General features: G+C 44.9%; 1 protein-coding gene across 1 annotated transcript; it reads right to left on the bottom strand.

Moving 5' to 3' along the window:
- Positions 1-2,530: 2,530 nt before the first annotated feature.
- On the bottom strand, positions 2,531-4,040 carry LOC147690044 (uncharacterized). The gene is made up of 2 exons (XM_086936632.1): positions 3,945-4,040; positions 2,531-3,669 (listed from the first exon to the last, which is right to left on the bottom strand). Exons 1-2 carry the CDS (start codon positions 3,958-3,960, stop codon positions 2,657-2,659), a joined length of 1,029 nt encoding a protein of 342 aa, XP_086792758.1. The 5' UTR covers positions 3,961-4,040; the 3' UTR covers positions 2,531-2,656.
- Positions 4,041-27,667: the final 23,627 nt, after the last annotated feature.

Raw genomic sequence — 27,667 nt, 5'->3', positions numbered from 1 at the left:
AGTTTCTCCATCTGATGGTGCTAAGTGTAGCAACATAGTGCCAATGCAGAAACCCTTACACCATAGTGCAAGGGTGTTTGCGTGCAGGGGAGAATTGTTTATGTGTAGGAAGGTGTCCCTTCCTGCACATAAACAATCCTAAAATGCCATTCTGTAACTGTCATGTGTGCTGATTCATGCAGCACACATGAAAGTCACAAAATGGCATTTGTTTTAAAGGATTGTTTATGTACAGGAAGGTGGCCCTTCCTGTACATAAACAAGCCATGGCATTTTGCTTTTTCCATGTTTGCTGCACGAATATAAGATCCCATTCCGCATTCAAAAATCCCGCATACCATCACTCCGCATTTTTCAGTACGCAAGTACCATTACTCCGCAAGACAAAATTCCTCAAATTTTTACAAAGCATATGACTTTACTACGCATGCAATTACAACGCAAATGTATGTGTGGTGAAGTCATATACTTTGTAAAAGTACTTTATTTAAATATATATATATATATATATATATATATATATATATATATATATATATATATATATATATATATAAATATATACACATATATATATATATTTTATTAAAATGAAACATTATTTCTTTTAAATTACATTATATTTAGATCTATATTAATATTACACATGTATATACATTTGGGGCCCGATGTAGGTAGGGCTTTACCGATCGGTATCGGCCGAAAATACCGATTTTTGGCCCTTACCGATCGGTAAACAGCCATCGAGATGTAGGGACCCAAAAACAGAACGAATCGGATAGAAAACCGATTCGGAATGTGTACCGAATGTGAAAGAATCCGATACGTACATACCGAAAATCGGATATGTAACGAATCGGAAAAACACCGATTCGGTTACAAAGACCGAATCGGTCCATGTACCGAATCGTTAGTGACACCGATTCGGAAAATCACCGATTCGGTCCTACTACCGATTCGTTAGTGACACCGAATCGGAAAATCACCGATTCGGTCCTACTACCGATTCGTTAGTGACACCGATTCGGAAAATCACCGATTCGGTCCTACTACCGATTCGTTAGTGACACCGAATCGGAAAATCACCGATTCGGTCCATGTACCGAATCGGAAAAAATACCGATTCGGACATGATCCGAATCGGAAAACATGCCGATTCGTATGAATCTCCGATCGGGAAATTCCCCGATTCCGACAGTTGGGGAGATGTAGGGAGGCACAGAAACACCGAAATCGGCTCAAAATCGGTAGAATTCACTCGGTATTTACCATGGATTGCAATCAGGTGGTAACCAACTCCAACCCATATAAACAGTCCCAAAATGCATTGCAACTTGCAGGATGGCAGCTTTCTATGTCATTGCGAGGCGGCTACGGCTACAGCAGGAAGGACAGAGGGAATGGCTAAGAAATGAACAGGTCTACAGACAGAGGATAACCCTGTTCATGCTCACTGAGGCTGAGATCCTACAGAGATACAGGCTGGACTCTGACACCATACTTGAGCTCATCAGGGACCTTAAGCCATACTTGGACCACCACACCCCAAGGGCACACGCCATCTCTGCGCACGTCCAGGTGCTATGCAGCCTACACCTGGTAGCGTCTGGCAGCTATCAAAGTGGAGTAGCAGCAGCAGGAGGGGTGAGCCAGAGCAGCCTGTCAAGGTTCTTCCACATATTCCTTGACGCCATGATAGACAGGATGGACCAATACATCTCATTCCCTGCAACCCACGCAGAACTGCTACAAACCAAAGCGGACTTCTACCAGATGGCACACTTTCCCCAAGTCATCGGTTGCATAGATGGCACGCATATTCCGATTTGCCCACCAGCGGACACCGAATACATATACCGCAATCGGAAATCTACACACACCATCAACGTGCAGGTGATCTGCAATGCCAAGTGCACCATCACAGACCTGGTAGCAAAATTTCCAGGAAGTACCCATGACTCATATATATTCCAACAGAGCGGCATATATGCACGGCTGATGGCAGGCGATTTTGGAGAAGGATACCTCCTAGGTGAGCCACATCATCAGACCCCCATAACACATAGTAGGTAGGTGTAATACATGTATGCATGTGTCTAATGTGACCCCTTTCTCTTCCAGGCGACAGTGCATATGCCCTCCGCTCATTCATACTCACCCCCTACCTCAACCCCTCCACACCCAGCCAAAGGAGGTATAACCGGGCCCACATACGCACCAGGAATGTTGTTGAACGGACCTTTGGCATCTGGAAAAGTAGATTCAGATGCCTGCACAAGAGTGGAGGTGCAAGGCAGTATACCCCCATCACCTGCTGCAAGATCATAGCTGTATGTGCAATGTTACACAACCTTGCGGTCAAGAAGGGCACTGAGGTGGAGTTGTCTGACTACGAGGACTATGACGACGACGAAGCTGTGCCACTGACACAGCCAGCTGGGGTGTGTACGCCATGTGATGGCAGATACAGACGTGAGGAGATCACTGAGAACTATTTCTGACTGAGTACAGATGCAAAGACAGCTAAATGTTGCTTGGAAAAAAAAAGTTTTAATAATGATGCACCACAGTTACAGCACTGATGTGCATCAAATAATGGAGATTGTTAACGAAAATAAAGTCCAGGGTTCTGGTGTGCTCATCCCCCCTTGCCAGCCTATTTTTTGGCCCGCTTTCCAGACCCACTGGGGTGTCCCTCGGCCCCCTCCGAATGGCCAGCAGCATCAGCGGATCGCCTGGTGCTCCTCCTTGGCTCTGAAGCAGCGCTGGCCGGGCTGCTGCGGCTGCTGCTGTCTCCAGCATCACCCAGGTCCAGGGCAGGATTGGAGGCGGCGTTTGATATTAACATGGCCTCCATGGCCGTGGTGATCCTGGCCATCCCCCTAGTCAGCTCAGCTGTATGCTGACTGAGTGCCGATTCCTGATTTGAGCTGCGATGGCACAGCTGTGCGGTCGCCGCTGCAAGGCGGGCCATGGCCCGGTTGAGCACCCGGGCATCCCTCCTGCGCGCAACCTCATGCTCCTCCTGCCTGGCAGAGGAGTGGGTGATGGCAGTGGTCAGCCTGCCCAACCCTGCTGCCACCTCCTTGTTGCTGTCCACAACAGCCTGGAACCCCTTCACCAACTCCCCCATCTGCAGGTTGTGCTGCAGGAGCTGGCGTTGGCAGGCCATGGTGGATTTGGCCTGTTGGCGCTGGATTTTTACCATCTGGCCCTCCAGGCCCAGGAACACACTGCCCTCCCGTGCTGGTGCAGCAGTGGTGGTGGTGGTGGCACGGCGTCTGGCACTGCTGCCTCCGGCCTGCTGAGTGGGCTGGGGTGCCACTGGTGGTGGTGTGGTGCTGGCCGGTCCCGGAGCCCCTGCTCCCACGACAGGTTGGACGGGTGGCAAGGCCACGGTTGTGGCAGGAGCTGTTGTCGGCGGAATGGTCTGCCTTGTAGGGGAGTTGTATGGTGAAAATTGCAAGGGGGGTGAGCTGGGCAGTACTGGGGAGTGCACTGCCTGGAAATCAATCACCAGGACTCCCTCCATTCCAAGCCCTGGGGTGTCTCCTTCCTCATCCTCATCCTCCTCCTCCTGGCCAGGCTGGCTGGTGCTCGGCCCTGCCACTGCAGTATTTGAAGTCGAAGCTCCCTCTGCTGCCACAGTGGTGCTGCCTGATGGTGCCCCTAGGTACAAAGAAGCATTTGTAAACTGAGTGCCGATGTATTACAGTCAGTACAATTATGGCATTCCACATGTCCTTGCATCTCCTTACACCGTGTCACACTGTTTCCTGTCTTGTGATTCTGCACTGACATATTTGGCTAACTTCTGCTGACTACATGTACCATGATGCTTGTCTCTTGTATGTTGGTGACAGTACAGTGCTGGTGTTTGCCTATGCATTGTGTCTAATGGGGAGGTGTCTGGTAGGGTGTGTCATGATGCGCATGCTTCTTACCTGTAGCTGTGGCCATCGCAGTGCTGTCCAGGGTCCCGATCCCTACGATGCTCTCCCTCTCGATGGTGCTGGAGACAATTTCCTCCAGCTCGGTGAGGGGTGGCGCCGGGTTCTTGCCTCCTCCGGTGTGTCCAGCCTGCCTTTGGAGGTCGGCCAGCTTCCTCTTCGTGAGGCTGCGGAGATCATAAAACCTTTTCTTAAGTTCCTCAATGGACCTGGGGGTGACTCCAGCAGCATTGACCTTCTGGGCGATGTCGGCCCACAATCTCCTCTTGGTGCTGTCTGGCACGTTGAGGGACAGCTTGCCAAAGAGCTGGCGGTGCACCCTCACCACCTCCTCAACCAGCACCTGAAGTTCTGTGGTGGTGAATTTGGGCTTCCTCTTTTGGGAGGACTTCTGGCTTCCTGCCTGATCTGCCATATTCTCCTGCTCCTGCTCAGTCTGCAACCTCCTTCTCCCACTGCTGCTAACTGTGTGTTGGGCTCAGGCAGGCTTTCCAGAAACTTCTAGAAACTTCTTAATTGGCTGCACCTGCCAGGGTTGCCACTCCCTGTTTGGGTGGGGGAGGGGGAGCCACCTCATTGGCTGAATCGCCTATTGCCGAGTCGGCTTTTACCGATTCGGTAAAATCCGATTCGGTAAAATCCGATTCGGTATTATCCGATTCGGTAAAAGCCGAATCGGTTCATGCAATGCATTCCTATGGGCTTTTTCGCCATGGGTCTATGATTGCCGATTCGGTTTTTACCGAATCGGCTTTTACCGAATCGGTATTCGCCGAATCGGAAATATCCGATTCGGTGGTACCCGATTCGGTGTTTTCCGATTCGTTGTTGGCCGATTCGGTAATTTCCGATTCGGACCGAGCTGAATCGGAACGTACCGAATCTCATTACCGATGCCGACCGAATCGGTTTTCTATCGGTATTTTTTTCCTACATCTCGTTTTCCGATTTCAGAATACCGATTCGGCCCGCCTCGGTATTTTGAAATCGGAAAATCGCGTTTACCTACATCGGGCCCTTAGTCCCTTTAAATACCCCAGCACCCTTAAACACTAACCCATCCTGACCCTAAAAATACCCCTGTACCCCAAAAACCAAACTTACCCCTGAACCCTAAAAATACCCCTGTACCCCAACACCCAAACCTACCCCATAACCCTAAAAATAGCCCTGTACCCCAAAACCCAAACTTACCCCTGAACCCTAAAAATACCCCTGTACCCCAAAACCCAAACTTACCCCTGAACCCTAAAAATACCCCTGTACCCCAAAACCTACCCCTGAAACCTAAAAATACCCCTGTACCCCAAAACCCAAAACAACCCCTGAACCCTAAAAATACCCCTGTACCCCAAAACCCAAACATACCCCTGAACCCTAAAAATACCCCTGTACCCCAAAACCCAAACCTAGCTCAAAACCCTAAAAATACCCCTATACCCGAATACCCATACCTGTCCCTTAACCCTTAAATACCCCTGCACCCCATAACCCAAAACCACCCTTAAAATACCCCTGAACCCCAAAAACATATACTCCAACACCCCCAAACTAAAACCATATACTTACCTTACACTTAAATATAAAAAACATATGCTTTTACCAATCATGCTTTTACAACGAATTTCGTTGTAAAAGCATGCGTGGTAAAAGCATATAATATATAATGGCATGCGTTGTAAAATTATGCGGAGTAACGGTACCTGCGTTATCATGGTATGAGGAGTAAAGGTATGCGGAGTAAAAAATGCGGAGTGACAGTGTTTTACCATGCTGCACAAGGCAGCACACATGGAAAAAGCAAAAACAAGGAGAAATAATGCATTTTTCATTGTTTCGCCTACTTAAGACCAGGTTTTCCCTGCTCTTCATTTTTGGCGCTGCTTCCTATACCACCCTTGCCACCCTATGCTCCATGCCACTCCTATGCCACCCTTGTACATAGGGGACAGCATCAAATACAATGGGTGTTGCGGTGCAACACCCACTGCAACACCCACTGCCCACCCCTTTCAAACTAAGCATAGCATGAACGGGGGCTTATTTACAAGGCAGCGTTAAACCACGTTAAGTGGCTTAACGCTGCCTTGTAAATAAGGCGCAGCCCCTATGGCTACCATAGCGTCAATAAAAGTGACATTGTGGTGGCGATAGGGGCTTGTACAGATGCTCTAAAGTATTACCTTATGATACCAATAACAATATAGCAGATAATAAATCTGTTAGAGCACCTGAAGGCATTTCTTCCAGGATAATCCCCCCGCTAATTCCGCTGATTCCAGGATTTTCAGGTTGGAATGAGGAATAAAGTATGGAATCAGTTTTACAGCACCAACATCCTGCCATCTTGCAGAAGTTTTTGTTCGACATGTTTGTCCCACTCAATTTCAACGAGTCACATCAGAAGGATTTTGTTCTTGGGAAACCCACAGGATTATGGTAAATTCACATAACCTTGAATCTTAAATCTGGACCAACTCCATTTGAGCCCAATCCCAATTTCCCTGTTGCACTCGGAGTCAGGACCATCATTCTTTCTTTGAGTAGTCTTTCATTTGAATGTAATGAAGTCAGCATATGTTCAAGGATGATATCAACAGCATTACATTTAAGTAATGTCTTATCAATGCTGTGGCCCCAACTATAGATTTCTAGTTGTAAGATATAGTTCAGAAAGATAATGGTATGATGATACTGCATATATTTTGCCACTTTAAGATGTGACAATGATGGGATAAAAATTGTGATCACATACATATTTATATTTTGTCCCACATCGGTTTGCTTTTGTCTGTTAAGTGTATCTTTTTAGGCTTTCTTTGAGCCTATCTTTGATGTTTTTTCTTTTGCTATGGAGGTTGTGTTGAAAGATTAATTTCCTTGTTGATTGTAGGTCAGTCATTTTAGGAATTTGGTGAAATTAATTTTCCTGAAAACATTAATATTTTGGACAATAGTCTATACTTTTTAAATATTGGATCAAAGACTAGAACACAAATATAAAATTTAAATTAATGTCACTTTGAAGAATGCGGATGTTTTATACCCTTAACCCCTTCACTGCTGGCCCGTTTCCGCCCCTGTGCGGTAAACAAATGAACAGGGGCGGGCCATGACGAACCCCAGCCGTCATCAGCACACGAGCACCGTAGTGCATGACGGCTGGGGTTCGTCATCAGCATGCAAGGGGTTAAGGTCTTTATTGTATCCTGTGCTATTACAGGTTTTATTCTTTAACATTTATTGGGATTCTTTGTTCACATGATTGGATGCCATAGTCATGACTAAGCTTTTAGTTCTTTCAGACTTTTGTAATCTGCCAATGCCAAATCCTGATTGAGAATAATGCCATGAAACCTCCTGCTCATTTAATCTGGATTCCAGTTTGCTGTTATAATGATTTGATGATCATTGGAATATTATCCGGAGAAGACATTTGTAGGAAAGGACCTCTTTTGACATGGTTAGCCTCCAGTTTTGCTAGCACAGGGTCCCTGCTAACGAGATTCCCAGTGACAGATCTCTTTCGTATAACCGTACCATGATTGGCACAACTTCAGCCATTCTTGTAGGTCCCTAGGAAATAGTACCCCTGGTACCTAGGGCATGGGTAATAAAGAGGGTCCACTAATTATGCCACCCATGAGACCCTTTAGACGGTCCCCTGAAAAACTACCAAGCACTGGTGTGGTCTCTGACTAGCCATAGCCAGCTACCTACCACCAGACATGTTTCTGACCTCATGGGTTGAGAACCTGTGCTCTCAGAGGCCAGAAACAAATCCTGCTCTGGGCAGAGGTGAACCATACCTCCTCCAGACCAGAATAGTCTTCCAGAGAGTGAAGCTTCAAAGGTTATGTCACCATTGAAATGCAGCCAAGTCTTCCCTAGGTAGTGCGTGTTGCCATCCCCTCTGTCCTGCTCCACATTTGCCCAAAGGACAGACTGGAAAATTAGTTAGATGAGGAGGAGTGTCCACATCCACTCAGTACCACTCCTAAGGTGTGGCAGGAGAAGTGACCCCTTCTACTGCAAATCCACCATCTTGGGATGGTGGATTTTCCCACAGCATGGGACTGTGTGGTATCACAGATCCGGTCAGGTAACCCCCTTCATCTACATGTGAGTCTTGAGCTCCACTTACTTCCAGGTAATGTACTCACAGTCATTACCAAGTAAACAGTCCACAGGCATGGCAGGGCTCACAGCAATCTTTAGAAGTCCTGACCCCTCCCCCCACTCAAATGAAACAAGGGCCACAGGATAGTGACCCTCTCTGTTGTCAGCTATCACAACCTTGTGAATGGATGGGGAATGGTCTGGTCTGGGGACACCAGCTGACTTCTCACCGCAGTCAGGCTGGCACCTGAATCCCTCAGAGTCTCAGTACCCTGCCTTTTGATGGTTACCCATTTCCTATAATTTGTAGTATTCGAGGGCATATGGATCTTAGTAACCACCTCATTGTCATTCAGGTATACTAGGGTAACCCCACTAAACACCCTCCCCCCATAAACGGGGACGAACGCCTCCCCCAGCCCTACACAAGCCACCCCTGGAATCTTTTCTCCAGTGGGAGGTGGTGTTCTTTTTGGACACTTAGGATCCTCTTTTAGTGTCCATACTCAAAGGACTCAAGTCACTTGGAAGTCTTGCGCTGCTGACTTTTGTCGGGTTCATTGTTCTTCTAGTGGCCAGATTGAGAATGAGAACCAGCCCCTTTCCCCTGTGGACTGTTTTGCTGGCATTTAGAGAACTCTGTCTTTTTTATCCCAGCACTTCATATGCTGCAATCCATTTGTCTATGTCAGCCCCCACCACATAACAGGGCACCAAATTCTTGGGTATCCTGACTCTGGAATTACCCATGGCCACTGCAGGAATGCTGCCATCATTGATGTTGCTGGACCCCATGTGTGCAGCTCTAAAGTCCAGGTCTCTTATGCTAAGCTCATGGGCCAGTTTTCTTTACTCCGTGGACAGCTTCTTTTCCTATAGAGCTTGCTGTTTCTCAATTTTATCAAGGGCATGCTTCTTCTCTAGCTTTACAAGGACCTGCTCTTTCTCCAATTGTAATTTTGCAAGCTTTAGCTTCCACATTTTCTCTTCAATCCTATCCTCCAGCTCCTCTTGGGACAGGTTCATTGAAGACACACTGCTGCCTAGTCTGCTGCAGACTTCTTGTCCTGAGAGGATGTTACCCACACATCAGTAGGCTGGATGACAAGACCTCCAGACAGGTCCTCCTTCACTTCCTCCTCAGACTCTGGCCAGCCCACCTCATACACTGCCCCTGCTCTTCAGGCTTTCTGAAGCTCTGTCTTCTTGGCACTTCCCTTAGTGAGCATCCTTCTTTTTTAGCTGAACCCCTTGAGCTGGGCCACACTGTACATTTCCAGATTGGCCAGCTCGAATTCCATATTGTCAGATAAGGCACAGACTTTGTAGATAAAAATAAGCATGGGGCAAAAAAGACTTTTGGAAAAATCAAATATGTCAGATTAGAGAGAATCAAAAAGGTTTTGAATTAGTTTTACTGTAGAGTTGTAGTGAACAATGAGTTGCTTTATGGTACTGCACAAACACAAGCCCTATCCTCGCTGCTGATCACCAATTTCAGAAATGGGATTTGTAATTGGCAGAGGTATGCACCCTGTCCAAGCAGCAACCACAACTTTAGTCAGGGTAAGCTAGATGTATACTAAAATATAACCTCTGCTCACCCTCTATGGCAGCTTGTTACAGAGCAGTCAGCCTTATCTAAAGAGGCAATGTGTAAAGTATTAGTGCAACACACACACACACAGTAACACAATGAATACACTTCAAAAATACTCCACATATGTTTAGAAACAGATTATATTGTTATGAGTAAAGCAAGACCAAAATGACAAAAATTCAATAAGTAGAACTGGAGGTATTAATTTGTAAAGAATAAATCAAAAAGTAGTGCTTACTCTTGGAAATGATGGCTGGCATCTCCCATGTACGCGGCTGGTGGCAATCCAGCACTCTACTCGCGCCCACGTCTCTCAAGCAGGAACCTGAACTGGTGATGAGCTGCAGAGGAGGCATGGAAGGCTCGTCATTGAAGCCCGGACTTTAGCCTCGGACCTATGATGTCCGGGTATATACTGACAGGTGTTTTACATTGCGGAACCCTTTGGAGTGAGGCCAGGTGCTACTTGTGACAGCAGGTAGGGGATCTGTGGGGGCCGGCAGAGCTGGAGATGGCCTTTGGTGTCTCAGGAGTAAATTCTCAAAAAACACCCTTTTCATAAATAAAGCCGGCAGTACCTTCCATTGTGAACATAAGCGGATGGGAAAAAAAAACTACGTTAATAGAAGTTAATGAAAGTGGCAATATAGAGCTATATAAAGAGAAGGCTGGAAAAAACTGGTCACTGTGGCTTCTTAGTATGTAGAATGCACACTAGGCAGAGTAAAGCATTGAGAATAAAGACAAAATGCCAAACCAGTCTACTTCTTCACTAGCTCCCAGAACAAAGCGCAAGACGCAGAGAAACGCACAGCACAGAATGGAGTTAAAAGCCAATGCCCTGATTGAGGCATAAAGGCAAGCTAATATAGAAAGTACTCTGGACACTGAAAAGACATTGGAGTCAGAACACTAGGGATGCTTGTGATCTACAGCTGCTGAATATAACCTCGAATATAGAGCATAAAGCGTGTGGACAAGGTACTCGAAACATAAACACGAATCTCATGTAGGGTAGCAGTTTCATTTTCTTTAAACAATATCCACTTTTCCAAAAGCAACAGAAATCCTCTCATGAGTCTTCAGCTCCATCCTCATCGTATGCCACTGAACTGGCTCGAGGTCATATCTGATCTTAGCTCTCAGTACAAATGCCTATATAACTAGTCAGTCTGGACTGGAAATAATCGCTTCTAGTAGCTTACCCCGTCTCAGAATACCACCCCATCAAGTCAACTATCTAGGAAGAAAAGAGGCAGAAGTACAGATATAGATGCAACGGTGAATGGAACATGTACGAAGGGAGGACTCTTTAAACAAAAACTGAGGGTTGAGGCAGAAGACGGAGAGAGAGCACAATCAAAGACATGCTAATTACTATGTTAGGCGAGATCAGAGATTTGAAAATATTACAAGCACATAATATTGCTACACTACATGAGAGGCTCTCTAAACTGGAAGAGAATATGTCCAACACACCAAAAAGGGAAAATGAAGCTGAAAATCGTATCTCACAACTGCAAGATAAAAAGACTATTATTCACCAGGAGCTAACTGTAATTGAAAACAAGCATTTACAATGCAACGGTCTCGCCTTTGCAAAAGTTAGAGCTATTGGCATTGTAAATGACAACTTTTTTATTGATGTGTTGGTTTTGAAATCAGATAAATAAATGGCATTGTCATTTACAATGCCAACAGCCTAATATGTTGCAAATGCGAGACCTATTGCATTTGTACCCACACATACACACAGAGCGCCATGTGGATGTGTGGTGGTGGTGGATGTGGTGCTGGTGGATGTGGTGGTGAATGTGGTGGTGGTGGATGTTGTGGTGGTGGATGTGGTGGTGGATGTGGTGGTGGTGGATGTGGTGGTGGATGTGGTGGTGGATTTGGTTGTGGTGGATGTGGTGGTGGATGTGGTGGTGTTGGATGTGGTGGTGGATGTGCTGGATGTGGTGTATGTGCTGGATGTGGTGGTGGTGGATGTGGTTGTGGTGGATGTGGTGGTGGTGGATGTGGTGGTGGTGGATGTGGTGGTGGTTTATGTGCTGGTGGTGGATCTGGTGGTGGTGGATGTGGTGGTGGATGTGGTGGATTTGGTGGTGGATGTGGTGGATGTGATGGTAGTGGATGTGGTGGTGGTGGATGTGGTGGTGGAGGTGGATGTGGTGGTGGTGGATGTGGATGTCGTGGTGGTGTATGTGCTGGATATGGTGGATGTGCTTCTACGTATACCGCTGTGGAACCCTTCCTGGCTTTTCCCTGTGACGTGCCCACTCCTGGGCACCCCCAAGGTGAAGCCAGGCATCCTAGCGTTGTTGGGACCGTTGTGGAGATTAAGCAAGCTATTGCCCAGAGTTGCAGAGTGGGACCCATGATTAGAATAGGCACCGAGGCGAAAATTATCAGGCCCGCAGAAAATTGAGCCCAAGACCCGCCGAGGCGGGAATTGAACCCTGGTCCCGGGTTAGACCTCTGCATCAGGGTCTGCCGCTCTAACCATTGAGTAACACTTCTCCAAACCTTTTATGCCGCCTGGGAAGTCAATCTGAAAAAGATGGGGCTTAAAGAGAAATAAGAACGTCACTAGGACGTCTTCTCCAATGGCTGGCCACCGTTTAGAAGGCCGGCCAATGGAGAAGAGGGGTGGGGCTTAACCCTCCTAGTGAAGGTCACTAAGAGACACAAAATCTTGCGAGCTAGACTGCTCATGTGCTCAGTACGCCACACAAGACCTCAAAAGTAAGAATCAGGTGGATCTTAAGCTGCAGGACTTGGAGAAATTATAATAGACGCTCCAATCTTCGACTGGTGAGTATACCAAGAGGGAGAGAAGACACCCAAGTCCCCAAATGGACCGAAAGACTTCTAAAGGAAGTTATGCAAGAATTGGAAGGGAATCACATGGGCCCACAGAGTCCCGGTACAGAAACAGCCAAACGCAAGATTCCCCTGCATGATATATTAAACTTTGCCAACTACCGAATTAAGTAGCAAATATTAAGTACTGCAATTGCCAGGAGAACGTCCTCTACCACAGAAATTCCACAATTTAAGATATTCTCAGACATATCCTCAGCAACAGCATGCGAAGGAACAGATTTGTTAAAAATGATTGATTTATTTAAGGAGAAGGGGGACCAGGCTTCGATAGCTCAACAATCCAAGCTCAAAGTACTAGTTAAGGGTCAATTCTTATTCTCAGATATCCAATGAAAATATTTAGGAGGTCTAAGATTGGAAATGGATACTTAAAGCTAATGTAGTTAAATTGGCCAGGTATACAGAAGAGAAGGGGCATCATTAATTAGATTCCTTATGGGGAAAGTGGAGCATGGAAGGGATGCACAATAAAGGCATCCAGGTGCAATTGGGAAGAACATGGAACTGTGGGCAATCTGTCCTATGGGGAGGGTACAGGGTGGTTGGGGAGATGCAAAAAGATAAAGGAGAGTTTAAAACAAAGTGCTTAGTTATCGGGACAAAACAAAGTTAGAACAAATATTGCAACGCAATGGTAGATAGCATAGAGTTGAAGACAGAAGGTTTAGAAGAATGCAGGAAGGTCCACTTTATCAGAAACAACGAAAAGCACTGAAGTATTTCAAAACTGCACTTTAGATCATTTAATGCACCTTAGACTTCATTGTGCTATCTATGTTCCCTTCAAAAGTAACATGGAGCTACAAAGTTACATAATGCACATGACACTTTTGCATAAAATTATTTTAGACTGCATTAACACTTGGGAGGAGGGAAAAGAGAGATAAAAAATAAGGGTAAAAGTATGGAAACTTTTTAAAATTGCACATTAGAACACTAAATGCACTTTAGATTACATTATTGTATATACACCCTTAGTATAGATGTCATTGAGCCACTGAAGTACCACAAAATAACATAAAGGGCTATACCTACCAATAGCCCAATCTCATTTCCCAATACTCAGTCAGTTGGCAGTGAAGAAGGTGCAATCGTTTTTTAAGCAAAATACTCTATAGAGGAGCCTCTCCAACCCTCACCCATAAGGTACGTGGAGAAGACTGTTGGCTTTCATTCAAACACAAGGCTATATACTTTCAGTTCAACACATGGAATCACTGTAGAAGTAAAAACACCAGTTGGCCCTCAGGCCCAAAAGAAGGACCATATATGGCACACATGATTAGCTCAAGGCTTTACTATTCATTGCTCAGAAGGTCAGCAGGGGTGACTCCCTTTCGTCTTGGTTCCCGGGAGTGTAGGCATGGCGCCTCCTGGAATATGCTTATCGCACCCAAAGCCAGATGCAATCTTGAGTACCAGGAATGATAGAAAACAGTTTACCTTCAGCTGCTTTCAGTAACTCAAGTGAACTGGGGCTTGACAACTACTGGAGAGTGACACGTGATCACAGCTCGTTTCCGAGTCAGAAAGAAAGAAAATGGCGTCTGGATGGTTCTTGGCCTACTCTGTTAGTACTAGAAACATAGGAAAAGAATAAACCTTTTCCTTCCAGTTAACACATATACGAGTTATGTTATGTGTATATCAAACAACAAGGATATATAGATACATCATGCTAACATAATTTATGTCCGATACTCCTCATGTAGGGGAAATCAAATTTTTATCCCTCAGAATGGCCCTTTTAGCATGATGTAGCTAACTAAGAAAACTCAATCTTCAAATATTCCTTCCTTAATCTGCATTACATCCTTAACCTCCTGCTGTACTTACTGGGCCTTTACCACTGCTGGGGAGGGACCAGCCACAGAGGAAGTGAGTTTAGTTGCGCAATAAGAGAAACATGCAGGTCCACATTGTATGCAAAGGCAACAGGTAAATATGATACCGGCTACACCCACCAGCACTATCAAAATTTTCCATCCCCAAGTAGATAACAGACCCCAGAACCAACCACAGAGGGACCAGGTACCAGTCTATGCATGTATTCGGGAAGACAAACGATGTAGCTTCTGAATGGCAAAATGAACAGAGGGGGTTGAGTCAGGGATATAAACACAACAGGAACTGCCGATCACACGGCATGCTCCTCCTCGATCTGCCAAGATAACATCTAAAACTATACGGTTTTGAAGCAAAACGAGTCTCGTCGCTTGTAGCTCTACAGTCAAATTAGTCAGTATCCCTGCAGTGGTGTTAATTACCCTTTCAACTACTCTGGACAAATGGCGTACTTCTTTGCTGGTGATTATGGGCCCCCAGATAGGAAATATTCTTTTTTTCTTTTACAATGTCGGTAAAATGCTGTTCAGGAGTATCTGTCTGATCTATGTCAGTGGTATCTATCTCTCTTCTATTTCTTATGAATAGCAAGCTCCGTTTATCTAAACTTTGATCCTTGTGATAGTTAGGAGGGGCTATATAAACTGGGTGGGTACAGAAAGGACAGATAATACCGTCCAGTCGAACCTCGGGAAAGCCAAGTACAGGCCTTTTCTCCACATACAAAATATACATTAGGAGGGGTTAACAACGGAGGGCTGCTAAAGGTACGTAACTGATAGGTGTAATTACATCGACTTTCTCCTACCGATATGCATCCTGCTCCTTGAACACAGAATGCAGAAGTGCTATTCAAGATAGGTACTGGAATGGCCCTATCATCTGTAATATTTCGTTCTTGAAACTGGCGGAAGTATTGGGTGAAATTAAACTCAGCAAAATCCAAAATTTCATTCCTCAACCAAGTCATGTTTTTATGTGTTGTGTACATATTCATACATGCATTCCGATTTAATGATCCCTCTCCATTATTTCCATCAGGGTCAAATCCTTGGTGAACTTCAATATATGCTAAAATCATTTGATAGTCTTTTTCTGAAAATCTTTGAGTGTCTACTGTGTAATGCATATACATCATCGAAAGTAATTTAAACCATGCGTCACAACTTCCCAGATAAGACAAGGGTAAGGATATGAATATATCATGCTTTCACAACAGAGGGCAGAAGGCCACAAACTCAACAGTTCCTAGTATTAGTAGCGCTATGTGTTTGATGAAGCATTTCAACAAATACATTTTTCGTATAAGTCTGACGGTGCCTTTCCTAATGTGGTGCCAAAGTGTAAAACACATGTTCCGGAGGCGGGGTAGTGGTTCCTAAAACAGTATGCATGGGATGACAAAATTCTAGCTATATTAATACTCCCATTAACCCCTTCCGTGCGGCCGCGATTTTCCCCGTGTGCGGCCGCCGGCAGAACACGGGCGGGCCATGACGAACCCCAGCCGTCATCAGCACACGAGCACCGTAGTGCATGACGGCTGGGGTTCGTCACCAGCATGGATGGGGTTAATATGATTAGCAATGTCGCTATAATGACCACAAATGCAATTTTAACACGTTCAATCCAACTAGAAAAGATAGACATATTTACAGGAAAATAATGTGGCGCAAAAGTCGAAAAATAAACTTGGGCAATGCAGTCCAACCTGCCAGAGGATGCTTCTTTCCTGTGTCCATTTAGAGCCTCACAGGCAGGCTCCTATCATTCATCACAAATGAGACCTAACAATCTTCTCACGTTGGACTTATGTTCTCACACAACTCTTGAAGAAAACACAACCTGGGCCTTTTTACACAAGAAATACAGTCTTTCTTTCTGAACAGAGCAAGCAAATGTTCCAGGCTCGCAACACGTTCAGTCCAGTGTCTTGCTCAGTACCCCAGAAGTGCATCTAACAGAAATTAGTGGGACAGACAGGTCTGTACCCTATCAGTCAAGTCTCTCCCTATCCCCTACCATATTCACCTGGGGTACCGTGTTGTTTTCTGGGCCGCAGGTTGTATCGAACATGGCCAGGTGCTTCCTGATCAGGGAACAAAACAGAGGATGATGAATCCAGTGCAACAGGGGTACTGCAAGCCTCTCGTTCAATTACGGGGGCAACAGAATCCGGGGCGATCACTTGTGCAGATGACAGAGCCCCTTCCGAGCCCGGTACTCCTTCTCCTTGCCTTTTTCCAATCTCCTGGGCATCAGAAAAAGGGACAAAGTGAGGGGCTCGTTCACTTTCCTGGGTCAAAACTCCTTCCTGTATTTGCTGATTGTAAGAAAGCGGGAGGGGTAGTTTCTTCACGTGCGATACATGTATCCAGTGTCGCTTGCCTTTCACTTTTACTGCCGTCCGCGTGGCCAATAGGATCTGAAGTGGCTCAGATCAACGGGGATCCAGGCTGGATTTCTGCTGATAGTTATGGACCAGAACCCACTGTCCGGGCTCCAAACGATGTCCGGAACCCTCCGGCAGGGGCTGCAAGATTGCTGAGACCTGTTGATGAATGGAGCGAAGATCTTTAGTCAAAGCATACAGATAATCTGTCAAAATAGGATACTCAATATCAAGAAATGCTCTGGGTCTCGGGACGCCCCAAACATTGGCAGGGCGCCTAAAAAATAACCTCATGAGGAGACAAACCAGAACGAGAATGTGGGGTAACCCGTATTGACATCAATGCCAGTGGTAAGGCATCTGGCCACCTTAACCCAGTACTTTCTTGTATCTTTGCTAGTTTGAGTTTCAGTATTCCATTATACTTCATGACCAACCCAGCAGACTGGGGGTGTTGAGCCGCATGGAATTGCTGCTTAATCTGTAATCCATTGCAAATGTGACTGATAAGATCTGCATTAAAGTGCCCCCTGTTATCACTTCAGACCACCCGAGGCAATCTATAGCGTTGGAAGTATTCTTTTATCAAAGCCTTTGCTGTGGCCAAAGTAGTATTTTCTTTGGTCGGGTAGGCTTCCACCCATTTACTGAAAGCGCACACCAAGACCAGAACATAGTTCAAATTATTCACACGCTCCAGTTGGATGTAATACATTTGGAGCACCTCAAAAGGCCAAGATGGTGGTACAAAATTTCCCCTCAAAACAGGTTCCCTGCCCCCAGGATTATGTTGCAAACAAACCATGCAATATTGCACCAAATGAGCAGCAGTTCTTGGGATATTAGGATTATTCCACACAGGGTCTAAGAAGGCACAAATACCCTATGCCACAATATGTGCTGAACCACGTGCCATGTTCACTACGGCATTCACCAATGCATTGGGCAACAACCATCGCTGTTTCTCTGTCAAGTCAATCCAGCAATCATTTGCATATAATTTCCCCACTTCCTTTTTCCAGTTCGTCAATTGAACAGGGGTAGTTTCTTTCTGTATTTCCCAGACACTTTCCATAGTGTTGTCGAACATTTCTGTTTCTGCCATCCACCTAGCAGAAGTAATCACAAACATTGAGGTCGTTTTAGATTTTGCAGTTTCTTTAGCTACCTGATCAGCAAAGGCATTACCCTCACCCACTGCCTCCAACACTGCCTTATGTGCACTGCATTTGACAACAGCCACCATTTTTGGTAATGTCAATGCTGTCAGTAATCGTAAAATCAAAGGGCCAAGTTGTATTTGCTGTCCATGCGAAGTAAGAAAACCCCATTCCGCCCATAGTCGGTCAAAACTATGAGCCACGCCGAAGGCATATTTGGTGTCCATCTAAATATTTACTCTCAATCCTTCACTTATCTCACAAGCCCGGAGCAATGCCACTAACTCGGCTGCCTGTGCTGACTGATAGGTTACTCGGGAAGCCTCAACTACGGTGTGTAGAGTAGTTATCACATATGCAGCAGTTGTTGTGCCATCTGGTAATTTGAAACAAGTGCCATCGACATACAATTCCCCTAGGGAGTCAGATAGAGGAATGTCTGTGAGGTCTACCCATCCCTTCATCTCTTCCTCCGACCGAAATATACAATCATGAACATCATTGTTCTTTTCGTCCGAAGGGAGGCGTAGTAACTTAGCAGGGTTTAGAGTGGCACATCGTTTAATCATAATGTGGGGAGCAAACAAAGTCAGTTCATAACCTGTAAGACGCACACTCGTAAGGTGCTGGGTCTTCGTTTTGTTCAATAATGTTTCCACAGCGTGCGGTACCATCACTGTGAGGTCAGTGTTCAGGACGAGCCCCTCCGACTGTCGAATAGCCACCGCAACTGCAGGAGTAGCTCTTAAAAAGCTACGAAGTGCTCTGGTGACGTTATCCAACACCGCCGAGAAATAGGCACAAGGTCTCTGCTTACCACCAAATCCTTGTGTTAACACAGAAAGTGAGCACCCGTCCACCTCGTGTACATAAAGCACAAAAGGTTTTTGGTAATCATGAGTACCAAGAACAGGTGCAGAGCAAAGAACAGTTTTTAAAGAATCAAAAACATTTTGACAATCATTGTTCCAGGGTAAAGGTTCATGTACATCTTTAGTGGTTAAGTACAGGAGAGGTTTAGTGAGAAGGGAATAGTTAGGGATCCATTGGCGACAGTAAGAAGTTATGCCGAAAAAATACACTAACGTTACATTGAGTGCGAGGCACAGACATATTAGAAATGGTAGTCACAAGCTCAGGGGTTAGTCTCCTCCCCTCTTTCGACAGTAGATGACCTAGGTAGGTCACCTCCTGTCGACAAAATTGGAATTTAGAAAGAGAGACTTTATTGCCATTAGCAGCCAAAAGAGACAATCATTTAACGGTGGCTCCCTTACAACCTTCCTCAGTATCTGAGGCCACCAATAGATCATCAACATATTGCAAAAGTACATTACCAGGGGCAAGACCAAATCATCCAACAATGTTTTCAAAGCTTGACTATAGATACTAGGTCTCTATGTGTACCCCTTGGGAGCACGACAAAATCTGAAGCTGCGATCAGATAACGAGAAGCCGAAAATATGATGGTTATCAGGGTGGATTGGAATGCTGAAGAAAGCATTCTTCAAATCAATCACGGAAAAATATGTGGCAGTGGGACGAATCATAGTGAGAATATTAGTGATGTCCGAAACCACAGGGTATTGGGGCACCACAATTTTATTAATTTCTCGCAAATCAATCACAAAACGATAAGTATCAACATGGTCAGGGTCACTGCCAACCGGAGCCTTTTTTAAGATCAGTAAAATGGGGCTGTTGCATGTATTAGCAGCCGTCTCCTCCACTACACCCTTTTTGATCAAATCTTGTATAATTGAGAGCAAAGCTTTCTCACCGGCCAGAGAGGTCTTGTACTGAGGTATGCGCGGTAGTCAAGCGTTGTGCTTTAAGGTGATAGAAACGGGTGGAATCTTTAATAATCCGACATCGGTGTCTCCGGCGGCCCAGAGTGTTGCCGCGATAACAGCAAACTCAGGAGGGAGGAGTTCATTTTTAGTAAAACACTGCAAAGTGTGCTTGCCAGGGGAATTGATAGTCAAATAAACACCACCAGCGAGCAATGTATTTTAGTATGTAATTTTTTTAACAAATCCAAGCCCAATAAGCTTTCACCACAATGGGCGGTCAAGAGAAACGGAGAGTCTACCGTAACTAAAACAATCGTAAATGGAATGGGTTTGGAGATGGGGCTCACCGCGGGAATTCCTGAGAATCCTACCAAAACATTATTTTGCCCAGACAGAGCTGCCACTGGGACCAGTGTACGAGAAATAGAACTATTCATCGCACCTGTATCAACTAAGAATTTTTCAGATGTCCCTATCAAATGTGCCTTTACATAAGGACCTTGCAGATCAACGGGTAGTGACACCTGGCCTCCACTCTGTCCTTGGCTGTCCTATGCATAGTCATAACATTTGGTTGCATCCATTACACATTCTTCATTATAATACTGCCTACCACTTGGATTATCAAAATAGTTCTTTTCTGATCCAACGTGCATTGCTTCCTCTTGTCGCATGTCACTACGATCCACACCACCTCGACCTCTTCCTCTCCCACTTATAGCCCCATTCTGAGCCAGCAACAAAGGACACTGAAATCGCCAATGCCTTTCTTCCTTGCAATAGGTGCACTGGTTTATTCCCAAAGTACAGCAGAACCTCTTACTCATCCAGTTCCCGCCCCCTCGGACGAATCCTCTACCGCCTCTTTCTACGCCTCATCCTCGGAAAACCTGTTGCATCAACACCCGTGTTTTAAGATCCTTTTGCTTTCTTTTCCATTTTATCCTTACTCTCATTCTCCCTATGTTCGTAATATTGAGCCATACTCAATATTACGGAGGGCGTAGAAGTGGTCCAAGTACTTTCAGCGGCTTGTCGCCACGCAGAGACTTCTGGTAACAAGTTGGTCACAAAACGATTAACAAATAATCATATTCCACCTTCCACTGATAAATCCTCTCCACTAAAATCAATGAATACACCATCAAATCCAGTAAAAAAGTCAGAGACACTTTCATCTTTCTTCAGCTTTCATGCTGTCAATTTATGACAATCCACCTTACAAGGCGGAGTCAAGGAATGCATAAAAGTAATAATACAGCCAGGTAAGCCCAACATTTCGTGTTTCGGTTTATCACCAGGCTTACGTTCCTTATCGCAACAACATTCGTGTGTCCAAAATCCCCGGAGCACGAGCTGGAGTTGAAGCAGCCCAGGATGGGGTTGTGCTGGCAGACTGGGAAGCCCACGCAAGAGAAGGGGAAGACAAGACAGCTGTGGACATAATAGAGGAAGGCAATGTAACAGACCATAAGGTAGCTGTCTCAGACACAGAGGGAGATAAGACAGAGGACGTTCCCAGAGAGGCAGGGGAAGAGGAAACGACAGGGGCAGAGGCTAGAGGGACTTGTACTGGATTGGGAGGAACAACAGGATATGTATACGTTGTGGGGCATAAGGTGGAGGTGGACGAGTATCCAATAAATCCTCCATCTCATCCTCCGCTTCAGCCCTGGTCACATAACTTTTATCCACCTGTAATCTAAATTGTCGGTCTGCACAATCGATTCCCTTTTCGGTCTGAGCTTTATCATAAGCTATGGCTTTCTGCGTAATCGTCTGACCTCCCTTTATTTTACATAATTTCTCCTCCATTATACGTCTGCGCTTTGCTTCCTTCTGCCAAATGTTTAAAGAATCAAACATTGCCTGCCGACTTTGTTTAGAAAACAATCGATCCTGCAAATAATGTATCTTTTTCTCATCAAAAAACCCGGTTAAGGGCCATTGCAACTCCACATTGTCCTTAGTATATTTATGCCATAGCGTATTAAACAAAATGGGTGTAATACCATGTTTAACATACATATCATACCTTGGACTGCCCTCGGGCGGGGCAGGTTGACTTTCATCCAAGCGCGTGCCCTTTTGGTGACAATAGCCTCCAAAACATAATTTACTTAAACACGGCACAATCATCGTTGAAAGTTATACTTCATTGAAGAAACAGTCTTTCAAACATGGCCATGTTCAAACACTCACAACATTTTCACCCATCCTTAGACTCAAACACACACAGAGCAATATACAAATACAAAAATCTTCAAAATGCCATGTCTCTTTTATGTTTTCCTTTCCAAACAAAAGAACAGAGCCCGTCGACTCCTGTTAATGGAGAATTATTCATCTCAGATTCCAGACCAACAGATACCAAAAACAAGCAGTCCAAAGATTACCCAGAGACCGTCGGACAGGCATAACCACAGACTGTCCTACAGACCATCCCGGGGCCTTCATGGTTCACCCTTGGGACTATTCTGACTAAGCCTGCTGCCTTAGCACCGCTTCAGATATGTCCCAGAGGCTACCCAAGAACAACTATGGGTCTTTCCGAGACCAGTCCGGCAGGGTGCGTACCACATGAGCCACACCAAGGCGTCTGATCGTCGTCTCTATTATTCACAAAACAAGTCAGTGGAGCATCTACCCATGCAGCCACAATGCTGCCCGGTTAGACCCCCCCAAATACTCCATTGTACACCCACCACCAAATCCAATACAGTTAACTGCTCCGAAGGCACTGCTCAACAGCGCATTCCAAAAGACACCAAAAACAATCCACTCACCTGCTGCACGCAGGTACAATTGCGTATTCTCCACTGCCAACTCCTGAGTCCTGAAGACCAACACGGTCAGTTCCTAGGTTATGCCCGTAGGACTACGGGGAAGGGTCACTAGCAGCTGGGGCACTCTGATCGCGAGAGCGGAGTAAGGCAAAACAAAACAAAAAAATATATATATATTTTTTTCTCGTCCACCCGCTCAACCAGAGCTCCCCTTTTTTGTCCCTTTATCCGTTTACGGGGAGGACGACCCTATCACGGAGTCCCACCAGAGTAGCCAACTGAAGTACCACAAAATAACATAAAGGGCTATACCTACCAATGGCCCAATCTCATTTCCCAATAATCAGTCAGGTCAGTTCATCTTTATTTCGAGTGTTAAAAACCATCATAAAAATACATAATACAAATCCACGTACAACAATTTACATTGAATTTCTGAACTTTACAATATTAAAATTTTTAAAAACAATTTTAAAATGTTGTTACCATTAATTAAAAGGGAGAGAGCATTTAATTCATTTCATCCTACATCAGCATCAACCCCTGGTGTTTCTTAATTTGACAACAATTTAAAAAAAACTCATAATAGAACACAGAGTACGCATATCAGCTGCTCTTTGCAAAAATGATAAGGCAGATTTAGCATGGTACATTTTTGACTCCTTTAAAACATCCACAAGAAATCGTCGGCGCAGGATTTTATAAAAAGAACATAATAGTACAAAATGAAGGGTGTCCTGCGGAGGCCTATTGTTGCAGCCGCAGGCACCCTTCTGCTCAATTGTTAAAGTAAAACCAGTCGGATAAGCTAAAATGTTAGGTTACAGATTGAGCCTAAAACGACACATCAAAAACCTCTCTTGTTGGCTATGCATTAAAAAAGATATGGTTCCATACCCATTTCATTACTCACAAGAGAGTGCACTACTACCAATGTTTTATTAGAGTCAAGTTGATTCCTGCTATATTCATATTTGTCCAATAGCAGCTTCTGGATCCGATATTTGCTAGAGGTATCAATCTTTGATGAGACAGTAAACAATATTTGGCGGTCAATAGACTCTAGGGTTTCTTTAATGTATTTAAGCCATGGGATTTGTAACCACCTATCTCTCCGAAGGCAATCTTCAATAATCTGTCTAGTTAGTTCAGCGTTTGGGTTTAGCCAGATTCTAAGCCAGGTCAGAATTGGTCTTACTTTGATCAAGTCAGATATATACGGGGTGCCAAGCTCCTTGTGTGTAATTGCTGCCGGGATGCTCTGTGGTAATTTTTGCAATTTCTTTAGGAATTTATCTTCCTCTGCTTGTATCTAGTGTGCATCCCTAAAACTCCACACCTCTGCCCCGTACATAGCTTTAGAAGTGCTGACCGCTCTATACAGTGTCATTACTTGCTCAGGGGACCAACGACCCAGTCTACGTGCAAAGTTTAAAATGGCACCATTCGCTGAAACAAGTTTCCTGCACCTTTCCTCCATCAGTGGGGCAAACCCGATATTTTCATCAAACATGAGACCCAGATATGAGAAAGTGTTTACAGTGTCCAAGACGTGTGTTCCTATTTTAAACACAAATCTTTTTTTCCCGCCACCATGATAAAGGTCTTAGTCAGATTTACTGAGAGATCTAGATTCTCCATGAACCTTTCAAATCCACTGATTAGCTGCTGCAGGCTCATTGCTGTTCGTGCGAGTAGTACCACGTCATCCGCGTATAAAAGTACTGGTATATGACGCGATCCCACTCTTGGACAATCAGTCCCCAATGTCATCAGTGCGCTCTCCAGGTCATTTCGTAATCAGTCAGTTGGCAGTGAAGAAGGTGCAATCGTTTATTAAGCAAAATACTCTATAGAGGAGCCTCTCCAACTCTCACCCATCAGGTGCGCGGAGAAGACTGCTGGCTTACATTCAAACAGAGGCCTATATACTTTCAGTTCAACACATAGAATCACTGTAGAAGGAAAAACACCAGTTGGCCCTCGGGCCCCAAGGAAGGACCATATATGGCACACATGATTAGTTCAAAGCTTTACTACTTATTACTGAGAAGGTCAGGAGGGGTGACTCCCTTTCGTCTTGGTTCACGGGAGTGTAGGCACGGCGCCTCCTGGAATGTGCTTACGCACCCAAAGCCACATGCGACCTTGAGTCCCAGGACAGAGAGAAAACAGTTTACCTTCAGCTGCTTTCAGTAACTCAAATAAACTGAGGCTTGACAACTACTGGAGAGTGACACGTGATCACAGCTCGTGTCCGAGTCAGAAAGAAAGAAAATGGCATCTGTATGGTTTTCGGCCTACTCTGTTGGTATTAGAAACATAGGAAAAAAATAAACCTTTTCCTTCCAGTTAACACATATACGAGTTATGTTATGTGTATATCAAACAACGAGGATATATAGATACATCATGCTAACCTAACATATGTCCGATACTCCTCATGTAGGGGAAATCTATTTTTTATCCCTCACCACATTACTGCACTATGCACATGACACTTTCTGGGACAGAATTATCTTGACCAAAATAGCAATAGCAGTATTCACTTTATTTCACTGTATACATATAGGAAACAATGACATGTAAAGACGCTCTGAAAGTAATTTCTTTAAATATTAAAGAACTTAACAATACACCTACAAATCAGGCAGTAGAAAGTTGGTTAAGAGGTCACACCCCAGATAATATACTCTTATGTCCTTTCAGATAGTCCTGTCATGTTTACCCCATTTTACACACATTGTCCCATCCACACAACAATAACGATTCTAAACAGGTGACTTTTTACCTCGTAGCTTGCTCCTGTCTTTTCGAAACCAGGCTCTAGGTATTCTATCATAATCCATGAACCTGATGTGCACAAACATATCCTCTGTCATGAATGTTTTTAAAACAGTTGTGACTGTTTTCAAAACATATCAATTCTAGAAGAAACCATGGAGTGGCCACACTAGTATATGATACCCTTATTCCCCCCTGCAAATTAGAGGACAATTCCTTCCAAGCTGACACGGAGTCCTGCATGCTGAATCTTCAACACATAGCGGTCTTATATCCCTTTCAGGCTGTCATGCTCGAAGCAGAGACCGGGTCCTTCATTCTCAACCATCAGGTGAGGGGGCTAGTTCTTCCCTAGGGGATCTTGGCTACAGATGCACATACAGATACGCATATAATATGCTACACATACAGATCTTGGCTAGGTACATTTAGGTAAATTACTTAGGTTGCACATTTTAGGAATATGCAAATGCTACTGTTTATATCTGGACAGTTTATGAACATCTTATTAGCACTATGGTAGAAATGTATCTTCTATTTACTATATTGGTACTATCTGTTTCATATGCCTGGGAAAAGTCCAGCCCGAACTGCCAAGCAATGTCTTCCCTGGACCGGAAACAAGCTTCCGAGGAGCCTTCTTCAGCCCGGCTTGCTTGAATCCAGTGGAAAAGTGAGCAAGGGACTCACGTCTGAGCATACCCTGCCACACTTATGGTGGCCAAAAGTAGTGCAAAAGCGGGTAGTGATGGACGGAGCATCTGATTCAATCAAACACTCTGCCAAGCCAACTGGGGTGGCAGAGTGGGCTAAAGGACGATGATGGATTAAACCCAGATCTTTTGACTGGGTGTGAGTGTTTGATTGAATCAGATGCTCCGTCCATCACCACCCCCTTTTGTACTGCCAGAATAAAATACTAGCACATTTCTCTGTCTATAAGTGAATATCGCTCCAAGCAACCGTCAATTGTTTGTAATGTATTATGGGGAGGGGACTTTAATACCCCACTGTGTGTTAATTATAAAAAAGGCACATGGGGCCTTATAGATGAAGACGACTGCCCATTGACACACTTCACTCACTCCCATGTCGGTGATTCTCTTAACGACAGTCTAACGTCCTTAGAATTGGCGTATGCTAATGAACTTGTAGATCCTCCCGTGGAATTTAAACCTACTTTCCACGGTAGGGGTTGTTATAGCACCATAGATTTTATCTTGTATTCCTACTTTTTAAAGGGTAAACTTTTACAGTTTACTACAGGTTCAGAATTTTATGGCGACCATTTCCCCAACAGCATTACTTTCAAGGTAACTCTGAATGACCCTGATCCTATCAGGAAGAGTCTATTGTCTCAGAAATCCTTGACCATGGATAGAACCAACGGTTTCTCCGTGAAATGGTCAAAGATAGACGCCATAATAACCACGAATAAGGTTATATCCCAGGCCCTACCATGGATAAATACCTGTTTGGCGGAAGTTTCTACCACCGAGCAAATTATATCTAGCTTCAGGGAGATCCTAAAACTTATCCAGGCTGAATTACTTCGACACCATAAAGCAGGTAACCAACAAGTGTCGAGGTGGTTCAACTCTGCGTGCCGTAAGGCGCTATCTGCCCTAAAAAATGCACTGCACAATCGAGTCAGAGATAAAAACGAAATAGCCAAACTTAGATTAGAATATAAACTGGCCCAAATGAACTGTAAAAAAGAACTTAAGAAAAAATTGTGGGCCCAATTACATGAGAGCAAAGACAGCTCCCAGTTTTGGCAGGTAGTAAAATCTCCTTTCCTGGCTGAAGCTAATTCGCATCAGCATTTGGACGTGGCAGTGACCGCGGACGAGTGGGTGGCCCACTATTCAAAGATCTTCAGTGATCCCCCCTCGGTCTGTGCTGCGCAGGCCGCACCGACACCTGATCTCACAAAAACGGAGGTATACCCAATAGATCTCCATTTCACCCATGGTGAGATTATACACGCTTTATCCTCTTCTAAAACTGGAAAGGCACCTGGCCCTGACGGGGTTCCCCTCGACATTTTCGTTACCATTATTGATTTATGGTCCCCAATTGTCACCCAGGTGATGGTGGCAGTTTCAAAAATTGGCCTTTTGGACTCTTGGTCCTCATCCATACTTCTTCCAATTTTTAAAAAGGGCGACAGAAACAACCCAGCCTGCTACAGGCCCATTTTCCTCCTGGATTCAATGGGGAAGGTCACGGGTCGCCTAATCCTGGAACGTCTCCAGGATTGGGCAACAGAGAAAAACATCATTACCAACCTCCAATATGGTTTCCAGGAGGGACTGGGCACTGTCGAACAGGCTTTAAATTTAACCC

The sequence above is a fragment of the Lissotriton vulgaris genome, chromosome 9 (genome assembly GCF_964263255.1).
Source record: "Lissotriton vulgaris chromosome 9, aLisVul1.2, whole genome shotgun sequence".
NCBI lineage: Eukaryota > Metazoa > Chordata > Amphibia > Caudata > Salamandridae > Lissotriton > Lissotriton vulgaris.
The sequence above is the reverse complement of the archived record's forward strand: the minus strand, read 5'-3'. Positions and strand labels throughout refer to the sequence as shown.